The sequence below is a fragment of the Phascolarctos cinereus genome, unplaced genomic scaffold (genome assembly GCF_003287225.1).
Source record: "Phascolarctos cinereus isolate Bilbo 61053 unplaced genomic scaffold, phaCin_HiC Scaffold_726;HRSCAF=1367, whole genome shotgun sequence".
NCBI lineage: Eukaryota > Metazoa > Chordata > Mammalia > Diprotodontia > Phascolarctidae > Phascolarctos > Phascolarctos cinereus.
In genome coordinates this window covers 410,905,341-410,929,070 of record NW_027556098.1, presented here as the reverse complement: position 1 = coordinate 410,929,070, position 23,730 = coordinate 410,905,341, and the positions used below count along the sequence as shown (strand labels likewise).

The 23,730-nt window shown below is 49.7% G+C and overlaps 1 protein-coding gene and 1 long non-coding RNA gene across 5 annotated transcripts in view; one reads left to right on the top strand and one right to left on the bottom strand.

Moving 5' to 3' along the window:
• Positions 1–5,760: 5,760 nt before the first annotated feature.
• LOC144454255 (uncharacterized) lies at positions 5,761–14,267 on the bottom strand. Of its 2 annotated transcripts, none has more exons than XR_013482594.1 (3): positions 14,178–14,267; positions 10,937–11,190; positions 5,761–8,490 (listed from the first exon to the last, which is right to left on the bottom strand). It is a non-coding gene; the product is annotated as an uncharacterized LOC144454255 (long non-coding RNA). The 2 variants fall into 2 exon arrangements; XR_013482595.1 differs by lacking the exon at positions 5,761–8,490 and adding an exon at positions 9,210–9,422.
• HIF3A (hypoxia inducible factor 3 subunit alpha) overlaps positions 13,119–23,730 on the top strand; it is a 24,330-nt gene continuing 13,718 nt past the window's right edge. Inside the window, exons 1-10 of one of the 3 annotated variants that reach the window (XR_002322716.2) lie at positions 13,120–13,189; positions 18,330–18,520; positions 18,825–18,982; positions 19,536–19,620; positions 20,125–20,237; positions 20,926–21,140; positions 21,431–21,537; positions 21,696–21,843; positions 22,284–22,411; positions 23,111–23,334. Coding sequence is in view for 2 of the 3 variants with exons in the window: in XM_020978436.2 (XP_020834095.1) it covers positions 13,164–13,189; positions 18,330–18,520; positions 18,825–18,982; positions 19,536–19,620; positions 20,125–20,237; positions 20,926–21,140; positions 21,431–21,537; positions 21,696–21,843; positions 22,284–22,411; positions 23,111–23,334 (1,395 nt within the window). In the remaining variant the exon portion in view is untranslated. Of the gene's footprint in view, positions 13,190–18,329; positions 18,521–18,824; positions 18,983–19,535; positions 19,621–20,124; positions 20,238–20,925; positions 21,141–21,430; positions 21,538–21,695; positions 21,844–22,283; positions 22,412–23,110; positions 23,335–23,730 lie in introns of all 3 variants that reach the window. The other 2 variants (XM_020978436.2, XM_078145844.1) reach the window with 2 other exon arrangements.

Genomic DNA, 23,730 nt, shown 5'->3' with positions numbered 1-23,730 from the left:
ACACGGATAGTAGATATCTGAAGAAGGATTTGAGCTCAGGACTTCCTGACTCCAGACCCAGCACTCTATCCACTGTGCCACCTACCTGCCAATGCTCCTCTTAATGGATCCCAAGGGTTTTTTTAAACTTTCACAAATTTATGTTTTAAAATTTTAATTTAATCATTTTAATAAACAAAAATCTAACTTTTCTTCCCACTTCTCTCCCCCCCCATTGAAAAAAACAAAACTCCCATTACAAGCACATATAGTCCAGCAAAACAAATTCCCACATTAGCAATGTTCAAAAAAATATTTATCTCAGCCGGCATTTTGCGTCTTTCACTTCCCTATCAGGAGGTAAGTAACATATTTCATCATGGAATCATGGATGGGTTTTGTGTTGATTGGAGCTCCTAAGACTTTCAAAGTTGCTTGTCTTTTAATATTGTCATCATTGTATAAATGGTTCCCCTGGTTCTGCTCACTTAACTCTGCTCAGTTCACCCAAGTCTTCCCATGTTTCTCTGAAATCATACCCTTGATTATTTCTTATAGCAGGTATTCCATTACATTAAAGTGAAGAGGAATTAAGAAGCCTTTAGATGAGGGTAGGAGAAAAGAGTGTAAAAGCTGGCTTGAAACTTAACATCAAGGACTTGCTTGAGCTCTCCCCCAACCCCTCCAAATACCTGTAAAAATAGCTCTAAACAAATTCTAGAGAAACTTAACATTAAAAAAACCCCTAAGATCTTGACAACTGGTCCCATCACTTCCTGGCAAATAGAAGGAGAAAAAATGGAAACAGTGTCAGGTTTTATATTCTTGGGCTCAAAAATCACTGCAGTGGTGACTGCAGCCATGAAATTAAGACTCCTTGGAAGGAAAGCTAAGTCAAGTCTGGACAGCATACAGAGACATTACCTTGCTACTCAAAGCTATGGTTTTTCTAATAACAATGTATGGCTGTGAGAGTTGGAATATAAGGAAAGATGAGTGCCACAGAATTGATACTTTTGAATTGTGGTTCTGGAGAAGACTTTTGAGAGTCCTTCGGACAGCAAGGATCAAATCAGTCAATACTTACAGAAATTAATTCAGGCTATTTACTGGAAGGTCAAATACTGAAGCTGAAGCTTAAATATTTTGACCACATAATGAGAAGACAGGACTCAGTGGAAGAGACTCTAATGTTGGGAAAGGTTGAAGGCAAAAGGAAAAGTATTTCAAAGACTGTCACTTAGGAGAGGGACACCATCGATACTGCTGACCTTCAGAGTGCCATCTCAGAGGATAGGATGGATAGACAGTGTCATGGGAACAACGACATGAACTTAGACAGACTTGGGGAGATAGTGAAGGATAGAAGGGCCCGGAGTGCTACAGTCTATGACATCATGAAGTGTTGAACATGGCTCACTGACTGAACAACAGAAAGTCATCACTATGCTACCACACAGAGTAATTTGTTCAGACATTCTCAACTGATGCATATCCCCTCAGTTTTCCATTCTTTATTCCTCTGAGTCATTTTCCCTTTCCCTTGATTGCTTTAGGGTGTATATACCTAATAGTGGTGATAGTAGATGAAAGGATATGTACCGTTTAGTACTTTGGGGAGCATGGTTTCAAATTTCTTTCCAGAGTGGCGGACCAGCTCACAGTAGCACCAAAGCCCAAGATTGCATCAGCTCTCCTGGCCACCATATCGAACTGTTGGCCCATACCAAGCTATTTGTTTATTTTAGTATGCTAAGACTCCTAGATCTTTCACAGATGAACTTCTGTCTGATCATGATTTCCTCACATTGTACTTATGAAGCTGACTTCTTGAGCCCAAGAATAATTCTTTACATTTTTCCTTATTTAATTACTTCTTACTTAATCTGGTCCATCAAGGTGTTGATTTTTTTTCTTTGGATCTTGATGCTGTCGTGGACTCTGTTGACCACCCTTCCCAGCTTTGTGCCACTTGTAAATTTGATAAGATGGTCAACTATTCCTTCCACCAAGTCCCTGATAAAAATGTTAAGCAGTACTGGGGAACTCACTAGGGACTTCCTTCCAAGTTGCAATTAAAGCATTAATGCAGCAGTTCTTAACCTGGGGTCCATGGACAGACTTTGTGGAGTACATGAACTTAAACTTTTAGTATTTTGATGACTATATTTAAATAGAATTGGTTTCCTTTCTGAGAAGGTGTCTATAGGTTTACCAGATTGTCCAAGGGGTCCATGATGCAGAAAAAAAAGAGGTTGAGAACCCTGCATTAATGATTCCCCCTTGAATTCAGCCATTCATCACCTAACACACATGTTTATTTCCCACCAGGTGCTCTGCTTGGTTTCAAGTCTGAGAACATCATGTTCCCTGGCTTCCCTCAGGCTTCCCCTTTTCAGCTTCTTTTGTGTATTGTCTTCTCCCTTTAGATTGTAAGCTACTTGAGGACAGGGACTATCTTTCTTTTTCTTATTGGATTCCTCAGTGTTTAGCACAGTAGCAGGTGTTTAATAAATATCTATTGACCATTCATACATCTCTCCATCTTTTCCACAGTATAGCATGAGACACTTAATCAAATTCTTTGCTAAAATCTAGGTACCCTATATATTCAGCACTCTTCTAACCACCTATTTAGTAAACTTATCAGGGGAGGGAATATAGTTTTTCCAATATGACCTCTCCTTGATAAAGCCACACACTTTGTTGTGATCACTGCTTCCTTTTCTAGACATCTACTAACCATCCCTTTAATGACATACCTGAGAATTTTGACTGTTCTGTCCTGTTGATCTCCACTAACATCCCACCCTGAACCTTTATTTTGGTCTGGAGGTGATCCTGGTTTCTCACAGGCTATGCCAGCAAAGTTCAAGCTCTGGAAAATCTTGGAAAAGTTTCAATACAGTACACATAGAAATGGGTTCTGTTTTTATGGTCCAGGAATGAACTTAGTCCAATTTCAAGTGACTCATCACTGGAACTTTAGCCCCTAGATGATTAAAACTTTAGCCACAGAAATTTATGAAACTGCCTAATGAAGGTACATAGATGAATGCAGTCAGGTCTTATTCCAACTCTCTTTTTCCACTACACTTCCTGACCATGGATAAGTGCCTCTGTCTCCTCCCTGTCAAACAAAGGAGTTGCACTCAGTAGTGTGTTAACACTTACAGCTTTGAAAATAATTACATACTGACCTCCGGATGGCCCTGTCAAAATGGTTGGCATGGGGCCAACAATCTGTCTTTGCAAGTGGAGAATTTTGTTCATGATTACAATATATGGGATATATCCAGCAGAGATTCCAATGACTTCTTCCAAGCTTGAATTATTAGGAACTATAGCCACAAGGAAAAAAAGGAGAGGAAGGCTGATAGCATCTTAGAAACTGTTGATATAGCTGACAAATCCTGAATTGGCCATAGCCTGGCAATCAGCTTTCTGCAAAGCTGTCAGGCTTCCACAGGAGCAGATGAATCACACGGCTAGCTATACAGAAGAAACCCAACAACAAGAGAGAGAGTTGACAAAGTTCCAGGCAAATGCTCCTAAAGACATATCAGTCAGTTAATGAACATTTTTTTAAGTGCCTACTATGGGTTAAGCCCTGTGCTAAGTGCTGGGGATACAAAAAAAGGCAAATGACAGTCCTTGCTCTTAAAGAGCTTACAATAAAAAAAAGAAATAAAACAGAATGTTGGGGCCAAAAAAAACCTTTGAAACTATCTAGTCCAACTTGTTCATTTTACAGAGAAAGAAACTGAGTCCCACAGAGAAGCTCACAGAGCAAGTAATGGTTGCAGAGCAAAGATTCAGACCTGGGTTTTTCTGAGTCCTTCTCAAGTATTCTTTTCCCTATACTTCCCCTAGAACCTAATATTTGTTCAAGAACAATTTGTTGATTACTTGATGCAATGGAAAATTCCAGTTGGTCTTGGGGTCACAAGACTCTGGCTTGAATCCCCACCTCGGTCATTCATTATTTGTATGGCCTTGGCTAAATGGCAGATGTCATTGCTGAGATATCTGAAAGATCATGGGAAACAGGAGAGGTACCACAAGAGGTAGGGCAAATGTGGTTCCAAAAGGGCAAGAACAGAGTCTACAGACTAGTCAGGGGCTGGACTATTTCCTGGGAAAATTCTAGAATGAATCATGAAAGAGATGGTTGGTGAACTTCCAGAAACGAACGTGGTAATTACAAAAAGGCAGTAAGAACAAGTTATGCAGGTCGAACCTCATTTCCTTTTTTTGACAGAATTTCTAAACTCCGAGAGAATGGGAATGCTGTGGATCAAGCTCACCCAGATTTTAACCAATCTTTTGATTGTGTTTCTCATGCTGTTCTTGAAGATGAAACGGAGAGAAGTGAACTAGGTAATAAGAGTCAGACTCAGAGCCTGGCAGATGTCTGGACACAAAGAGTCGTTGTTACTGTCAATGTGGTGATAGGTCTCCAGGAGGGTAACCCAGAAATCTGTGCTGTCTTTATTGTTGAGTCATTTCAGTTGTGTCTAATTCTCCACGGCCCTGTTTGGGGTTCTTTTGGCAGAGATACTGGAGAGGTTTGCCATTTCCTTCTCCAATCATTTTACAGATGAGGAAACTAAGGCAAACAGGGTTGAGTGGTTGAGGTTTACACAGCTAGTAAGATGAGTCTTGCTGACTCTAGGCCCAGTGCAACTGTTGCAAAATGAAGAATAAAATAATATACACAATGACTACAATAATGTAAATAGAAAAAACCGCAACAATTCCAAAGCAATCAAATACGTATGCTGTAAAATTATAAAATACAAGCTTGGCCCCAAAGAAGACATAGGAGAAGACACCTCCCCCTGGTCTTTTGCAAAGGTCAGGACACATGAGTGTGGATCATTGGGTATAAGATCGGATATTTTCAATGTGTTGATCAATTTGGCTGAATTGTTTTTTTCTTTTTAAACATCTTTGTTATAAGAGATGTTTCTTTGGGAGGTGGAAGGGAAGGACATGGAGGAGACTTAGGTGATGTAAAAACAAACAAAAACCAACAAAACATTTTTAAAGTAAGAAACGGGCTTTTGCATCAAGGAACACTTCGAAATCTTTGAAAGCACTGAACAACCACCCACATGCAATTCCAGCCAAAAATGTTCTCTCCCCACTCTGTTCTGGACCAGGGCATCTTTCACCTACAGTGCCTATCCAAATGGGAAAACTCCATGAGTCACTTTACTAGCATTTAAAAACACCTATCATGTGTCAAGTGCTGTGACTGAGTGAGCTGACTGACTAGTTGCATGCCATCATCTGTGCAACATATATAGTCTACATCACCTTTGTATTCTCAGTGTGGAGATCATGTTAAACTATTTCACTTCATGGATTTCACTGAGGATCTTTTGTGGCATTTTGAGACACAAAAATAATAATACCTCATGTTTATGTAGCACTTTTAGTTTTACAAATCACTTTGTTCTCAGTGACCTTATGAGATAGGTACTAAAAGCTATCCCCATTTTACAGATGAGGAAACAAATACAGAGAACAGTTAAATTATTAGCTCAGAGTTCTACTTGGAGATAAGTTAGAGCTAAGAATCAAAGTTGTGTTTTCTAAAACTAGGAGCAAAAATGCAACATTCCACTACATCACTTAGTGCCAAGTCATCTTCAAAGAGGAGCATTTGTAGAACTTGGTTGTCAGCAGGGAATTGTTTTGTTTGTCCTTATGCAGGACATCTTCCATCATGAAAATGAGTACATCAAGTGAATACGTTTCTCTCTGTTGACACTATTCTTGATGCACATACTCAATAATTTATTTAACATGTTATTTACAATATTCTCATCTGTCACATTCTTACATGATTTGATCCCAAGCAAGGTAGACACATTGTCCTATGAGAGCTATTCAGATAGCATTTTATTCAACTAACCAATGTGGGAATTTCTTTTGTTTAAATTTGTTTCTATAATAAAAGGGTTTTTCTTCTTTTTCTCCTCCTCCTCTTCATCCTCCTCCTCCTCCTTTTCCTAGGCCCAGTGTTCTATGCACTATGGTGCCACGTAGCTGCTTGACTTTGTGCTATATATCATTTATCAATGACTTTGATAAAGTCATGTGTTATGGGTCAGGACACTTGTGGAACTAGGGAGGATTGACTTAATCCCTACACTTCTATGTATGTGCTCCTGGTCAGCATCTGCCCCAGTGTCTGCAGACCTCTCTTTCAATCTTCCTAAGCTACCCTGGGCTAGAAAAATGACTCACTGTGACTTTTTGTTGGTTTTCTTGCTCAGAATTCTATTTAATGCTCTCTAAGTCTCTCTGTCTCTCTCTCCACATATATAACATACATATAATTTTATTTTCCCCCAATTACATGTTAAAACAATTTTTAACATTTTTTAAAGTTTTGAATTACAAATTCTATGCCTCCCTCCCCAGTCCCCAAGATGGCAAGCAATCAGATATAGGTTATACTTGTGCAATCATGTAAAACATTTCCATATTAGTCATTTTGTACAAGAAAATTTGAATAAAAGAGAAAGAATGAAAGAAAGTGAAAATAGCATGTTTCAGTCTATATTCAAACACTATCAGTTCTTCTTCTGGAAGCAGACAGTATGCTTAATCATTTGTCCTTGATCATTGCATTGCTGAGAACAGCTAAGTCATTCATTGTTCTTCATCATACAATGTTGCTGTTACTATGTATAATGTTCTCCTAGTTCTACTCCCTTCACTTTGCATCAGTTCACCTAAGTCTTTCCAGATTTTTCTGAAATCATTCTGCTTGTCATTTCCTATAGCACAATAATATTCCATTACAATCATATACCACAGCTTGTTCAGCCATTCCCCAATTGATGGGCATCCCTTCAATGCAATGCTCCTCTTAAAATTGCTTAAAGGGGTATGCCGGAAGAGCTAGACAAAAAAGCTCACTTCGCTCAGTCCCCTACCCCCACACTTCCACACCATCAACTGGGAATATTGTGAGCCAAGAAGCAATGGGCTAGCTTGAATGAACTTTGTCCCCAGGTAGACTTATATAGGACCCAGATATGGGCCTTCTGGGCAAGAGGCCATAAAAACAGTTTTAGGACTTTGGAGGAGGAGCTCTGAGACGCCCCCAAAATTATCCATGATGCCTGCTTGCCAGCAACTTTCTACTTGCTCATTGAAGCTTTGGAGATTGCCCAGAAGTTATTGGCTTTGTTTTCCATTAAAGGAATTATCATCACACTAGATGGGAAATGGCAACCAGGATGGCATGTTCGCCAAATTTACAGATGGTGCAAAATGGGGAGGTCGAGCTAACAACCTGGACCTGAAAGAATCTTAACAGGCTAGAGCACCGGGTTGAAGAGAATAAATGCAAAGTCTTATACTAGGATTAATTATAGCTAATAATAATGAATATATTTATATAGTACCTACTATGTGCCAGGCACTGTGCTAAGCATTTTATAAATTTTATGTCATTTCATCCTCACAATAACTCTATGAGGTAGGTGCTATTATTATCCCTATTTTATAGATGAGAAAACTGAGGCAAACAGGGGTTAAGTGATCATACAGGGTCATACAGCTAGTAAATGTTTGAGGTTGGATTTAAATTTGAGTCTTAACTCTGTTCCCAGTGGTCTATTTGATGCATCACCAACATGGAGAGGGAGAGAGAGAGAGAGAGAGAAGAGAGAGAGAGAGAGAGAGAGAGAGAGAGAGAGAGACAGAGAGACAGAGACAGAGAGAGAGAGAGAGACAGAGAGAGAGAGAGAGAGAGGGAGGGAGGAAACTGAGAAAAATAGAGGTTAAGTGATTAAGTGACTTCCCAGGGTCACACAGCTAGGAAGTATCTGAGACTGGATTCAAACTTAAGTTTTCCTGACCTCAGGCCCAGCACTCTATCCACTGCCCTTTGTCCTCTCCTTCTCTATAGAATCAGGAGGTTGAGTTTAATGATCTTTAACCTTTCCCATCCTGAAACTTTGTGTGATAGTGGCTTCCTGGCACCTATCGGTCCAACACTCATGCATTTAGGAACAAATATTTGTAATAGCATCAGGAAGAATATTCTTGGGGCAGTTAGGTGGCGCAGTGGATAGAGCACCAGCCCTGGATTCAAGAGGACCTGAGTTCAAATCCATCCTCAGACACATAACACTTGCTAGCTGTGTGACCCTGGGCAAGTCACTTAACCCCATTGCCTAGCAAAAACAAAAAACAAAACAAAACAACAAGAATATTCTCGGATTCACCCTTCCTGCCAGGTTAGATAGGGCATGCTCAGATATTCTCTGTCTGTTTGTAATTGGCCATTTCAGACCTTGAATGTAGCCTCCTCGTGGCCATGTCTTGCACTGGGATTTTCTTAGGCAAGTGAGTAACCTGAGACAGAAGTATCCAGGCAGCTTTGGGAACTCTGATATGTCCAGACATCCTGGGAAGTCTGGAGGAGGCAGCCGCAATATCCTTTGGCACACAGTAACGGAACCCACCAGCAGAGGGCAACAGCGGCTAATGGCAGAAGAAACATGGGAAGATGGGAACATAGTGTCAAAAGATAGTTAAGAAAGGTCTTGTAATAACAAGTCTACTTCTGGAGTTGCTCAGTTGGAGATGCCTACTAGACATCCTTTTAAAAATCCATGCCTCTTGGATTTCCATTTCTCCGCCCTTCATCTCCTACTCCCAATTCCCAGTCCTTTGTCCAAAGATGCAGCTAATAATCCCCTATATGGTCTTTATCCCCACATCTTGTCATCCCTATCAAAATGTACATCTTTTGCTTTGCAACTGAAGCTGTAATTTCATTTGTATTGGGAGCTCCCTGCAAGGACACTTTCCCTGCCAATATAGATTTAGCATTTGCTCTAAAGTTAATAGTGATGAGGACTTGTGTGAGCTCCTGGAGTTTAAGTGACCTGTCCAAGGTCACACAACCAGTATGTGTCAAAAAGCTAGATTTCTGCCTGGCTGCCTCTTTGGTTAATCATTCTAATTAGGCAGCTGATGTTTTTCAATATTACTCCTGTCTTGCCACTTCCACTTGAGGACATCAGTTTGTCTATTCGGAACTGTAGGCTTACACAGAATTCATCTGAGAGTGTTTGGTACAATGTGGACAGCAAAATGATGGATGCTGAACTAAAAAAAAAAAAGGTGTTTTGTTGATAAAGAGGGTATCGATTAGATGGGGGAAAGAGAATAGATTTAGAAAGGGAAGGGACCTTACAGATATGTCCGATCACTTTATTTAACATATGAAGTAGCTGAGGCTCAGAAATATTAAAAGACTTGCCCAGGGTCACATAGCTAGCCAGGATTTGAGGCAAGATCAAATTCACATCCTCCTAATTCTAAGTCCAGGTCTTTATCTGCTATGTCATACTCCTTGGAGGTTAGGGAGTGGTACTGTTCATCTGGTTTGATGAAATAGTTCCTCTGTCCTGTAGAAGGGAGAAAGAAAGAGGGAAGGATAAGGAGAAAAGTGAGCTATGAAAACAGTGGGTAAAAATGATTGAAAAGGTAGTGATGAAAGGAGAGGGGGAAGAGAAGGGACAAGATGAAGGGATGAAGAGATAGAAAGAGGAAGAAGAGGAGAAGGGATAATTTACCTAGACTTTAATAAATCATTTGATGAAGTATCTCATTCTGTTATCATGGAGAAGATGGAAAGATGTGGACTCGGTGACATTAAGGTAAGACAGAGAAAGAGTGGATGGAGAGAGGGGAAGAGAGGGAGGAAAGGGAGAGGGAAAGAGAAAAAGGAAGATTAGCTGTGACGGCAAGGAGGTGGGGAAGATAGGAAAAGAAAGAGGAGAAAGAAGAAAGGGAGGAAGAGGAGGAATTAGGGAGAGAAGAAAAGAGTGGGAGAAAGGAGAAGCAAAGAGGAAAGGGAGAAAGGAGAAGAGGGGAGAGAGGAAGGTGAAGAATGGGAAGTAGAAAAGATGAGGGGAATGGGGAAAGAGGAGAGAGGAGGAGGAAAGGGAAGGAGTGGGAAGAAAATAATACAGAGAGGGAAAAGAGGGAAGGAGGCAAGGAGATGGAGAAGAGGAAAGAAGAGAAAGGGGAAAAGAAGAAAGGAGAAGAGACGGAGAGAGAAGGCAGCTGGGGAGAGAGTGAGGGGAGAGGGCAACCAGGATTTCTAGAACAGGAGTGAGAGGAAACCAGGCAGGAGGAGGGAGAGGGGCATGGCCACGGTGGGCATCATTCCTAGCGTCCCTGGTCCCCTCTTAGCTATCCTCCGCTCACCCACGTGCCTCTCACCTCTGTGCATTTCCCGCCTCTCACCCCTCCCAGCCCCTCCCCGCCATCGACAGGCCTGTCCATTAACTGGGCTCTCATTGGCTGGCCCTACAATCCACATGCCCGGGAACATAGCAATTATTGCGCTTGCCTGGCGCCACCTAGAGGGAGAGCCGTAAAACTTTGCTGCTTACACCAGACAGAGTTGGTGGTGGCGCGGGAGGGGGAGGAGAGAAGACAGTGGTCTGCGCATGGGCAACATGCCAGGGTGGGGAGGGGTGGGGAGTTAAAGTCTGCCTCCTGCGCATGCTCAAGTCTTTGCAGTGCAAGTCGCCGAGAGGTTCCGGAGGCTCGTGAGACGTGCGCATGTGCTATGGATCCACGTTGGGACTGCTAAAGTGGGGGAGGGGGAGTGGAGGCGAACTTGAACTTGACGTTCTTCCAGCACCCCTCTGGACCCCGAAGAATGTGCCCCGGCCAGCTCTGGGCCTCTCAGCCTTTCCCCCGCCTCCAGTGTTGCCTTTCGTAAGGTTTGCTACCGTATTGAAGGTTATAAATCAAACGCTGTTTGCTGCCTATATATAAAGCGCACCCCCAATCCAAAGTTCTGAGGGTTTTTCTTTTTTTTTTAATGGAATTTCCATTTCTCCTTTACGTAATCCCTCCCTCCACCAATTCCCCCAGCCCCATTTACCTTTGTTCTGTAAATACCCACCTAATTCTCATCCCTCCTTGCTCCACTGTGTCTAACATACCAATAGATGGGGTGGGGGGAGGTGAGAAGAATAATAGTAGTTCTCATTTCTACGGCTCCTTCTTCTTTACCTCGTGCCTGTTTTGTATCGCGCCGAAGAAGTTCATTGATAATCCTCACCCTGCAGAGGAGAGACCCTGAGGCTCAGAGACCGCAAGTGACTTGGCCAGGGCCACACAGCTATCCTCAAGCCCAAGTCTTCTAACTGCAGCTGGCTGGAAAAAAAAAAAAAGATGTACTCCTTCAACTCTGCAAGGGGGTGAGGGGTGCATGAAAGGTTGGACTAGGGGCCAGAGAGACCTGGGTTCATATCCTGCCCCTTCCTCTGTGTGGCTTTCTGGACAAGTCCTTAAACTCTCCACCTCAGCCTCTTCATCTGCAAAATGGGGTAGTCATAGTGGTAGCATCTACCTTCACGGGATTGTTGTGTGACTCACATGCAAAGTGGTTGCAGACCATGTGGCTCTAAAAACACTGGAGATTACTGTAGATAAGCAAGTTGAGGTCCAGAGAGAAATGACTTGTCCCAAGAGTTAGTTACAGAGCTGAGATTCAAACCCAGATCTTCCCGAAGATCTAATCCTCCCTACTCCACCAGGTTTATTTTAGGCCGAACAAGTTGTGGAAGGTGAGGGAGAGAGAATGGGGAGGCAATGGGAACAGGGCCTATGGGGGCTGGTGGAGGTGAGGAGAAAAGTTGAAGGCACAGAGGTATCAGAAGATTTAGAAAAGAAGAGGGCTTTGCTGATCATCTAGTCTATTTCGTCTTCACCAGTGAGGAAACTGAGGCTGAGAACTTAAATTGTTTGAGATCACACTGGTTAGGAAGATGAGAGCCTGCATAGGATCGATGGAAGGCATGAAGAAAAGGGCTAAAAGTAGAGAATAGAAGATGAAGAGAGAGTTGAGGGCGCAAAAGGGTTTAGAGGAAAGAAGGAAACAAGTATTTATTAAGCTCCTACTATGTGCCAGGCATTGCATAAAAGCAATTTATTTACAAATATCGTATTTGATCTTTATAATAACCCTTAGAGGTTGGTGCTGATATTTTCCCCATTTGAGGAAACTGAGGCAGAGTTAAAAGACTTGCCCAGGTTGCACAGATAAGTGTCTGAAGTTGAATTTGAACTCATGCCTGTCAACATTCCCCCCAGTGCTGTATCCACTGGGCCACCTCAGTGTCTCTTGGGGACCCTAGTGAAGGGTGAGAAGGGAGTTGGAGGTCAAGTGGGGGCTGAGGGATGGATGTGATGGTTGGTGGAGCATAGGGGGTTGAGAGAGTAGGGAAGAGTTGGCTGTGAGGAGATTGAGGAGTGTGGAAAAACTAGGGGGCTGCTTGGGGGAGGAAAGGGGGTTGAAGGAGGTGGAGTGGTTAGTGGTACAGAGGGGGTAGAGTCAAAAGGAAGAGCTGGGGATAGAGGGGATTGAGAAAAGTGGGAGTGGTTGGGGGCACTAATGGGGTTGATGGGGGTGAGGACAGTTGGCAGTGGGGGTTTTGAGGGAGGTGAGGGAGGTTGGGGGATGAAGGAGGAGGACCTGGGGAATAAGTGGAGGCTGAAAGAGGCAGGAAGGCTGGGGGGGGGTGTTGGGAGGCACAGAAGGATTTAAGGAGTTAAGGAAGATGGCGGTGACTGGGGGCACAGAGTGGGTTGAGGGAGGTGAGGTGGCTGGGGCGCAAAGGGAGATGAAAGAGGTGAGGGTGTTTGGGGGCTCAGAGAGGTTTAAGTGGGAGGTGCCTGGGGGCGCAGAGGAGGCAGAAGGAGGTAGGAAAGCCAGGGAATGGTTGGGGTGTGTGGGGGATGAGCGAAGTAAGAAAAGGATGAGGGGCGCAGAGAGGGAAGTGGGACTGGCAGAGGTACGCAGGCGAGCTGGGGGAGGGGGTGTGTCTGTGCTGGAATGGGGGATGGGGGTGGAACAGTGGGGCGCCCCCTCCCCCTCTGTTCTACTCCCCCCCCCACTCTTGAATGACGCTTCCTGTGGCCAATCCCTGAGGCAGAGTGAAGCCGGGTCCGGGGGGCGGCCAATGATTCAGCGAGGGGCGCACTAGGGGCGGGGCTGGGGAGGGGGCGCCTGAGACCGTGGGAGGGGAGGGACGGGAGGGGAGGGGGCGGGGCCCGGGGCCGCAGCTTCTGCAGTGGCGGAGGCGGTGGAGGAGGTAGAGGCGGCGGTGGCAGCGGCGGCAGTAGTCATGGATCGGGGGCTGCAGAGATCCAGGTATGGGAAGAGGGCAAGCCCGAGGGGGAGGGGGTACCCTGGAGCCTGCTCTCGCCCCCTTGCAGCTGCCAGGGTGCGCAGGATCTACCCTAACTCCTGAAGACCCTGGTCAAGGGGCGCCCCCTTCTGGGCCAGTTGGAGATGGGGACCCCCGTATCAAACCTTTCCCAGCCTTTTGGGAACCCCCAGGAGGGGGGATTCATTTCCCTCTGGAGTCAAAGGGGTGAAGTCATCTCCTCTTTCCCCCAGATTAGTATGTCCCAGGCTTGGAGTTGCTGTGGGTGGAGCTGAGATCGGGTTCCCCTTGGAATTGCAGAGCAGACCCTTTCGAGCAGCGCCCTGGGACCCCCAGGGGGAAGAATAAGGACTTCTCCCTACTTAGGGCCTAGGAGGATGAGGTTCCCCTCTTCCTATTACCTAGAAATTCCTCCTAGCTCGAAATATCCTATGTATGGGGTCCCTAGAGGAAGAGGCTGATATTTGGGCAGCCCTTGTAATTAGGATTAGGGCCCTTTAAACAGCTGTCAGTGAACCCCATGGGGGAACAGAATCTGGGTTGTAGATTGGAATCTTCCCCACTACAGCCAAGAAGAAAAGACTATCCTTTCGTAAGAGTCAAACTCCTCACCTTTCTATGCCCATCCCCACCCCTATGACCAGCTTTTCCAAAAAAAGGGAGGGCAGGCTCTAGGACTCCTTGGGTTTGTGGGGACCCTTGGAGCACTTCCCTGGGATCCCTTTAGCGTCAGGGATGTGGCCCACTCAAGTGGTCCCCCAAGGACCAATATGGGGGGGGCTGAAGCATTTCTGAAACGCTGGGCTTGGAGATAGGTAGCAGTCTTGCCTTCTTCCTCCAGCTTAGTCTCTTCTTTAGGGGCATCAGAGTTGGGAGGGGGACGCTTGAAGCTCATTCTGTAACATAGCAGGTGCAGCAGAATGGGCGTGCCTAAGCCAGATAGTGGGGTACCTGGTGCCAACAGCAGCTTACCCAAGGGGTCCCTGTTCTGGGGCTCTCCAGGCTCCACCTCTTCCCCCAGCGTTTCCTGGCCTGGTTAGATCTCTTCCCATGTTGTAGACATCCCCGCCCCTACTGTCCACCCTCCCCCCCCATCCTGAGCCTTGGCTCTCACCCTGGCAGGGAACACCCCCTGGAGGGGGGAGGCAAGCTTGGCCCCTCCCCTGGGCGCCCGGGGCCTGGCTGGGTGCAGCCCCACCCACCCTGCCTCTTGGCTGAGCTGGGGTGTCTCTTCCCCCCAATCCACCCCAGAGCCCAGCCCCTTCCTGTCCTGTCATCCACCCCCCCCATTTCCCCTACCCTTTGGCTGCCGCCACCCACTCACAACTCGCACTCAGGGCCAGGAACGGCTTGTTCTCTCTTGGCTTTGTTTACCCTCAGCCTAGGCCCCCTGGACGGATGGGAATTGGGGGCACAGGCACCATTCTGGGGGGAAGGAGGCCAGGGATAGTCCTGAAGGCTGCCCCGAGTGGTGGGGATCCAAGCAATGGTAAGTGGGCCCTGGGGAGGTGGGTGGATTAGTGGTCTCTTTTTTTCTATTTCCTCTCCCTCTTTTGAATGATAGGTACCTCCTTTAGGTAGGGAGGGAGGAATGTAGTGAAGGGCTCTCCGGTGGGCACAGTGCCCAGGGGGGCAGGCCTGGCACTGGTTGCTGGGAGAAGGAGCTGCCGCCCAGGAGATGGAGATCCCCTGGGGTGCCCGTCTTCCTTCTGAGATGCTGGGAAAATGATGTGCCTGCCGATCCCATTAACCCCTTCCATGGGGCTGAGGTGATATGCCCATCTCCAGGAAGACTGTAGGGGTATCTAGGGCACCTAGCCCACCTTGGGTGTTCTCTGTAAGCCCATTAGTGGTTCCTGACTGTCAGGACTAGGATGTAGCATAGGACCCCCTAAACCCCCGGGCCCCAGGAAGTCAGCTTAACCCCCAGCCCACCTCCTTCGGCTTCAGGGTCACACACCAGGGAATAGCCAGGGCTTAGAACTGTGAGGAGCCCCTCCACCACTTTTTCACTGGTCTTTTGCCCCAAGACTCTTGTGTTTCCATGTGGGGGAGTTTGTCTTTCCTTGTTTGGGGATGAGTGAGAGGCAGCCCCCTCCTTGCCCTTCCCCTCTTTCCCTGGCCTCTGCCAGGGGCCTCCCTGACCCCGCCTCCTGTTCTCAGCTGGAACATGGGGAGGGCTATGCCCCCCCCCAGCTGCACGTCCCAGCTGGGCACAGGGCCAAAGAGGCGGAGAACAGCCAGGCTGGGAGCCAGGCAGGGAGACCAGCCAGCCTGGGGAGGAGAGGAAGCCAGGGTGGGGTGGAAAGGGGAGTGTCTGGGAGAACTGACAGTAGGATGGGTGGGTTTCCTGGCCTGATGGACTCATGCACCCACACCCACACCAAGGCGTGGATGCATACACAGAGACCCACGTGGGTACACACATGATGGCATACTCCAGCCCAAAACTACTGACACCCAGCCACTGACTCAGGACAGGCTGGGGAGGGGAGACCCAGACCCTTGGGGGAGTACAAAATCAAGCGTCTGTGAGGATGAAGTTTATGGGGTAGGGTGGGGGCGGTCCATCTGCAGAGCCCTGCGTGTGAGTGTGAGGGGCTCAGCAGCACCTCAGATCTGATGCTGAGATTCTCTGGGAATCCTCTGAAAGTGTAGAACGTGGGATGTCCCTGAGAACCTAGAACATTGTATATCAGTGCTGGGAGTCCCCTGAGAACCTAGAACATGGCTTGGCCAAGCTGGGAGTCCCCTGAGAACCATGACTATGTCATGTCAGTGCCAGGAAGCCCCTGAGAACCCAGACTATGAAGGCTGGGAGAAATCTCAGCCCAGAGACCAATAGGGCCTACTTCCTGCTAAGGTTACAGTGTATTTTCTTTCTCCACAACCACCCTTCTACTTAGATACTTTGTTTTGCTAGCCCAAATCTTATTGTCTTCCTTTTTAGAGGGGAAACTGAGGGTAAAGATTTCAAGCCAGTGAATGACATGTCCAAGGTCACACAGCTCCCTGGGATCCCCCCTCCAGACGTGGGGGGGCTCCTTCAATTTCTACCCTTCTGCCACCAGACTAAGCTCCTCTGGACCCACCCCATCATGCTGCAGGAGGGGAAACTGAGGCCAAAACTTGACCCGGGGGGCTTGACACAGACCCCCCAGGGTCTGCAGTCTAGTCTCCCCCACCCCCATTTTACAGATGGGGAATTTAAGGCCTGGGGAAGTACAGTGTCTTCCTCAAGGTCACTCAGGTAGTAAGTAGGTGGCTAAGCTAAGGTTCCATTTATCGGATGATTCCTCCCAGCCTTTCTAATTCTGGTTGTGCCCCACCTCCCTGCTGGGCCCACAGCTGCCAGAGGGGGCAGGGCCTTGGGGCTCATGTTGCTGTCGCAGGTCCTCCCTCTTCCCCTCCTCCCCTCCTCCATCTCTCCACTCCCCTGTTCTGGCTTGTCTGGGGCCCCCCTGGCTGTGGTTGTCCCTCCCACCCCCACCCTCTGGGCAGGAAAACAAACGGTCAGAACAGAACAGAATGTCCTCTCAGGACTGGGGGGCCCCTGGCCACCCACCGCAGAGGGGAGGGTGAGCCAGCTGGAGCTCCCAGCCCCACCCACTTCAGGCTAGGGGAGGCTCTCACCCCACCCCCTTTCTATAGTGATCCCAGACTAGTGGGAAAGAGGGATTTTTTTCCCCCCGGGGCCTGCCCTGCTGCCAGCTCTGAGGTAGAGTGTCTCCCCCCTCTTGGACAGAGGAGGAAAGTAGTACCCTGGCTCCTGGGGCAGGACCGAGAGGGGCAGCTACAGAGTGGGACCCTGGGGTCACCTCAGGCTGCAGAGCACTTAGGGCTGTGAGGACCAGGCTTGGCACCCTGACTCTGCTGATTCGTCTGTATTATTTCAGTATCCACGGACAATTTATTACTACCCTGAGGGTCTCAGTTTCCCCATCTTGTAAACTCAGGGGGCTAGATTACATAAGAGCCAAGGCAATTTCCAGGTAGAGATCCAATGATATAAACTCATCCTAAGCCTTTTCCAAGCTTGTCTGGCCACACTGATTACAGGGGGTGGGGTAATAACTGTGATGGTGATGATGATGATGATAATAGCAAACACTTGCACAGTACATTAAGATTTGCTAAGCCCTTTACAGACTTTATCTCACTTGATTCTCAACAGTCTTTGCTAAAGGTGCTCCTCTTCTCCCCATTTTGCAGACAAAGAAACTGAGTTTTGGGGAGGTTAAGTGACTTGCCCAAAGTCACTGGGTAGTAAGTGTCTGGGGTGGAATTTGAACCCAAGGCTTCCTGACTCCATGTCTATCCCTCTGTCTGCTAAGCCTGGCCGCTTCCCACCTACCCCAGGGATAGATGGCTCTTCCAGCTCCAATATTCTATTACTAGCTTCTGGCTCTGCTAATAAGGTGCGAAAGAGAGTGGGGACCTCTCCTCAGTGCTACAGGAGAGATGTCCTCTTCCCCTGCCCTCCTCCCCAAGACCTGAGACCTTTAACCCCTTCTTCTGGGGCCTCGATAACTCCCCAGGGGCTCCTGGCTCAGTGCCAGCCCTGGGACCTCTCCTGGTCTAGTAAACAGCAGATAAGTTAGGGTGTGGAAGGGGCCAGGCAGGGATGGGGGGAGGGAGTCAAGCAGCTGAGTGGACAAGCAGAGACAGGGAAAGGAGCCAGGAATCCAGGGGATATGTACTGGAACGGAGACAGGTAGTGGTCTGGGGTGGGGAGAAGGAAGTGAAACATCAGATTCAGAGAGGTCCTTAGAACAGAATGTCAGAGCTGGAGGGGCGGGGGTAGAATAAGTCCAGAGCTGGGAGGCCCTTTAGAATGTGGAATATTAGATGTGGAAAGGCCCTTAGAACAGGGAATGTCAGAGCTAGGAAGGACCTAAGATTCCAGAACAAACATAGACCCCAGGTCTCTTAACTCCCAGCCCTCTGGGAAGGATGCTGTGATCTCCCCCCCTTGTTGCTCCCCCACTCAGATCTTCCTCTATACCCAAATCCTGGGGCTCCTGTGGGCAGTGACCCTTGGGGTTTGAGGGGCCGGAGAGCTTCAGGGGCAGGGACGGGGCAGAGGCTGTATCCCATTCCATCCCCATCCCCTTTCCTGGGCAGGTCCAACACAGAACTTCGAAAGGAGAAGTCCCGGGATGCAGCCCGGAGCCGCCGGAGCCAGGAGACCGAGGTGCTATACCAGCTGGCCCACACTCTGCCTTTTGCTCGAGGGGTCAGCGCCCATCTGGACAAGGCTTCCATCATGCGTCTCACCATCAGCTACCTTCGAATGCACCGCCTGTGTGCAGCGGGTGAGAGCCTCAGCAGGAGGGGTCCCCAGCTTGGGAGGCCCCCTTAGGGAGTCCATTCCCCGAGAGACCGTGGCCTGGGGGCAGCCCCTTTTCCCTTCAGCCCTCTTGCTTCTCTCTCCTGAGCAGCCCCTCTGCCCCTTCACGCACAACCAAGAGACCACTGTTCCCTTGATAACCTTGTGCCCTTTGACCTCTTGCCCAGAGAGACAAATCTCCTTGGAGTCTTCTGGGCAGAGCTGTGAGCTCTAAGTTCTCCCAGACGGAGGCAAGGCTCCTGCGGGCTGACTGGTGCCCCTCCTTCCAGGGGACTGGAGTGAGGTTTCAGCAGCTGGTGCAGGGTCCGGGGAGCCGCTGGATGCATGCTACCTGAAGGCCCTGGATGGCTTTGTCATGGTGCTGACGGCTGAAGGGGACATGGCCTATCTGTCTGAGAATGTCAGCAAACACCTAGGACTGAGCCAAGTGAGAGCCGTTCCCATTGGGATGGGCATGTGGACAACATAGTAGGAGATTCCCAGAGCTGCGGGGGTCCCCAGAGATCATTGAATCTGGACCCTTCTGTTTTCATGGGGAGCCCAGAAAGACCGAGGGACTTACACAGAGTCACACAGCAAGTCGCTTTAATAGGCTGGGCATGTTTGTTTTTTCAAAATTCCTCTCTTCCAACATTTCCCTTTCTCAACCTCTGAGAAGTAGTGAGTTCCCCATCAGTGGAGGAATTCAAGCAGAGGCTGGATGTTATAAAGGAGTTGGTATTCAGAAATGGACTGGATAAGATATCCGTGAAGGTTTATTTCAGCTCTTAGCTTGTCTCTCTACTCATCTCCCTGGGACAGGGTTTTGAGGGTGTTGACTCTAGGAAGGGGTGATATTCACAGCCAGGCTGTAGAAAGGGAAGTCGGGGGCCGAGTAGTCGAGAGACTGAAGGCTGGGGCCTGAGCCCCAGGAGGGAGGGGTCCTGAGGTTGGGGAAGGTCATCGGGACCCCCTCCCCCAACGCCTTCCTCCCCTTGTAGCTAGAGCTGATCGGGCACAGTGTCTTCGATTTTGTCCATCCCTGTGACCAAGAGGAGCTTCAGGACATCCTGACCCCCCGGCAAGGTGAGCCTTTGCCACGTTTGGCCCTTGTCCCCCAGCATAGAGTCCCCTCTGCCTCCAGGGAGCTGCCTCCCCAAGGGGGACCTCAGACTTGCCCTTGGGGAGGCCCATCTTGAAGGGTCCTTCCTGCCCTCCGTGGGTCTTGGGAATGGGAGGGCAGGCCGGGGAACAAAGCCATGAGAGCTTGGTAAAGTGGAAAGCACAGTTCTCCTGGAGTCAGAAGCCTCGGGTTCAAATCCTCCCTCTGAAACTTAGCTATGTGAGTAGACCCCAGCCTCCCTGGGCCTGGGCCTCTTCTGCGGTGAGTTCACTTGATGGCCTCAGAGATCCCTTCCAGCTCTGAAGGGAGGAGCAGGGAGGAGCCTGGAGGAGCCTCTCTTCAAGGAGGGGGATGGGCCCTGCCCTCAGGAATCCTAAAACTTGCAAGAGGTAGAACTGGGGACCAGCCCCTGTGGGAGGGATCCTGGAGCTGATGCCCGATCTCTGCCTTCTTCTGCCCCGCCTCAGGCCTATCCAAGAAGAAGCTGGAGGCGCCCACGGAGCGGAGCTTCTCTCTCCGAATGAAGAGCACCCTCACCAGCCGCGGGCGTACTCTCAACCTCAAAGCTGCCACCTGGAAGGTAGGGGCCTACAGGGGCAAGGAAGGATGAGGAAGCCGGTGGGGAGCCCTGGGCAAAGAGGGAGCTTTGGAAAGTGGGAGGTCCTGGGAAAAGGCCTCAGGAGATTTGGGGATAGGAGACCCAGGCACCCAAGTTTGGAGACTCTTGGGAACCAAGGACAGTGGCCTGCATTTCAGGGGGCTTGCAAACCAGGACGATGAGGTTTTGAAAGGGTAGGTGTCCCCGAGGGAAGTGAGGGGCTATGGAAGGTGGGGAGGGAGGAAGGGGGCTCTGAGCACCCCAGCGGAAGGTTTTGGAGAAGCTAGAGTGGGGCTCTCTGGGGACACTCCGTGACTTTCTTTAGGCCTCAGTTTACTGATCTGTAAAATGATCAGGGTTGGACTAATGGCTTCTGAGGCGCCTTTCACCCCTAGACCTATCATCCTTTGAGGCAGGTGCCCAAGTATGGGGAAGTCTGGGAGCCGTCTGAGAAACTGAGGCACATGGGTCCATGGGGGCAGTGCCAGGGAGCTAGAGGATGGAGCTACGGAGTCCCACCTCTCTAGGAAGTCAAAGCGTAGGGGCAGGGCAGGACAAGCCCCCTGGCATTGGGCAGAGCTGAGGAAAAAGACTGGGAGGGGACAGAGCGTGGCAGCAGAGGGAGGACCCAGTGGCTCTGCAGCTGATCCTTACCCTTTCCCCACACCAGGTTCTACACTGTACAGGGCACATGCGAGCTTACACCCCACCTTCAGAGCCCTCTGCGGGTGGTGGGCCAGGGTCTGGGCCTGAGCCACCCCTCCGTTGCCTAGTCCTGATCTGTGAGGCCATCCCACACCCCAGCAGCCTGGAGCCGCCCTTGGGCCGAGGGGCCTTCCTCAGCAGGCACAGCTTGGACATGAAATTCACCTACTGTGATGAGAGGTCCGTCTTGTGTCCCACCTGGCCCACGGAGAACTCCAGGCTTTTCTTCCCTCTCCTTTTCTTAATAGCCCTCGTCTGCCTTCACCCCCACTCTTTCACTCTCTTCTGATCTCCCTGTTTCTCCCTCTGCTCCTCTGCCCTTTCCTTCCACCCCTCTCCCCTCCCCGTTCTCTCCACCCTCCCCATCCTCCTGTCCTCTTCCCTCCTTCCCCACGGGCCTGTCCCCCATTCTCAGGATTCTGGTCTGGAGCAGGCCAGAACTGACAGGGCCCATCTTCCTCCACCCCCAGGATTTCAGAAGTGGCGGGATACAGCCCAGATGATCTGATTGGCTGCTCAGCCTACGAGTACATCCATGCCCTGGACTTCGATGCCGTCAGCAAAAGCATCCATACCTGTGAGTCTGCCCAGAGACACCCTCCCCTCACCTTGATCTCCCCCCAGGGTGATTTCAGCCCTGGTCTCCAGCCCCGAGCCCCAGTCTGGGAGCCTTCTCCTCCCTGGCTCCCCGTCCCACCTCTACCTGACCATCCTATTCTGCCTTCTGCCCCCCAGTGCTCAGCAAGGGCCAGGCTGTGACTGGGCAGTATCGCTTCCTGGCCCGCAATGGAGGGTACCTCTGGACCCAGACCCAGGCCACAGTGATCTCAGGCGGCCGAGGTCCCCAGCCCGAGAGCGTTGTCTGTGTCCACTTTGTGCTGAGGTCAGTGCCAGGCAAGGGAAGGGACTGTGACCCCCTTGGGGACTGGGGCAGGGGGCTGACAAGGAGTGAGATCTTTATAATGGAAGGATCCCTATGCTGGGAGTCAGGCAACCTGGGTTCAAATCCTGGCTCCTGCCCCTGACTTACTGTCTCTTGGGAAGCCTCCTTCCCTTTCTTAGCCTCAGTTTTTCCATCTGTAAAATAGGTGGAGTTGGACTTAATGGTTTCTTCCAGCTCTGGAATTCAGTGGTTCTATATGAAGCTTGTCCCTCTTTCTGCCAATTTATGCCTTTGGGGACCTTGGAGCTGGGATATCACTCCTGGGACAATTTTCATAATAGGCTGGTTGGGGTGGCCCTCCAGGGGACAAAAGTCATGCCCAGCTCTGATCTCCCTTCCCTGACACCCTGCCCCCTCTGCCCCATCCTGCCCCCCCCCAGCCGGGTGGAGGAGACTGGGGTGGTGCTATCCCTGGAGCAGACGGAGCAGCCAGCCCGCCGGCCCCCCCGCCCTGCTGACCGGGGGCCTCCCTCGGAGAAGAGTCCCCAGGGTCTTGGAGACGGCTTTGGTATGGGCGTGGAAGGCAAGGGAGCCTGGGAGGTGGAAAGAGGGGAGGAGGGGAGGTTCACGGGGTGGCTCACCTTCTCCACATCATCCCCATGCCATGTGCTGGCATCATCCCTTCCCACTTCTTCCTGGCTGCCAGCCTCTGATCTTTGCCCACTTCCTTGGCTGCCATGATCCCACTCAGCCAAGCATCTAGCCCGTCTCCCTCCCCACCTCATCCCTAAGCTTCTGGGCATAGCCTGTCCAGCTTCTACCCCACCCCTGCCTAGAATGTCCTTGGACGCCCACTGTGTGCCAGTAGGACTCACCTAGCCTCTCCTCCAGGAAGGCTTCCAGGCTCTCCATATCCCCCAGTGCCCTCTCCCCAATCCCTTCATTCCCCCCCCCAAGACCCAACAGCCTCCCAGGATGAGCTCCACTTTCCCTCTAGAATCTCTCCTGGCCCACGAGGTTCTCGTTTCTTCACCTAGGTTAGGCAGCTCACTCCCTTGGTTCTCAGACACCAGACCAGCATTTCTATCTCCTCCGCCTCCCCTGCAATATGAAGGTCAGCCTCCCGCCCCCCAAAAAAATCCCCCAACATCCCCACACAGTAAGTGCTTGCTCAGAAAACATAGGTTGCTGCAGGTCAGGATCACTGGGGTGGCCCCTTAGATGCCCCAGGCCACCACATGTAACCATCCCAGAACATGTTTCACAGATGCCCCTGGCCCCAGGATCCTTGCCTTCCTGAAGCCCCCGGCTCTGAGCGAGGCCACTCTGGCCGCTGACCCTCGCCGCTTCTGCAGCCCAGACCTTCGCCACCTCCTGGCCCCCATCCTGGATGGGGCCGCCCCTGCGCCTGCTGCTGCTGCCCCTGCCACCGCCACTGCCGCCATCCCCAGCGGACCCCTAGCCAAAGAGCGCCCTCGAAGCCCGCCGCCGGTATGCCAGCCTCCAGGCCAAGTCACCACACCTTCCAAGGCTGCTTTTCTGGGTGTCCTGTTCTAGCAAATCGTGGGTTACATTTGTAAGGCCACATAAGGATCAGCTGAAATATTTGAAAGGAGCTTAACACAGTACCTGCCATGTGGATGACCCTTGAGATGTCCCTCCTCTCCACCCCAGCTCTGACATGCCATGTTCCAAGGCCCCTCCCAGCTGATATTCTCTGTTCTAAGGTCCCTCCTAGTTCTGACGTTGTCTGTTCTAAGGCTTTGCTCTGTTATTCCCTGTTCTAAGACCCCTCCCAGCTCAGACATTCTCTGTTCTAAAGCTCTTCCCAGCTCTGACATTCTGTGTGCCAAGATTTCTCCCAGCTCTGATATTTCATGTTCTAAG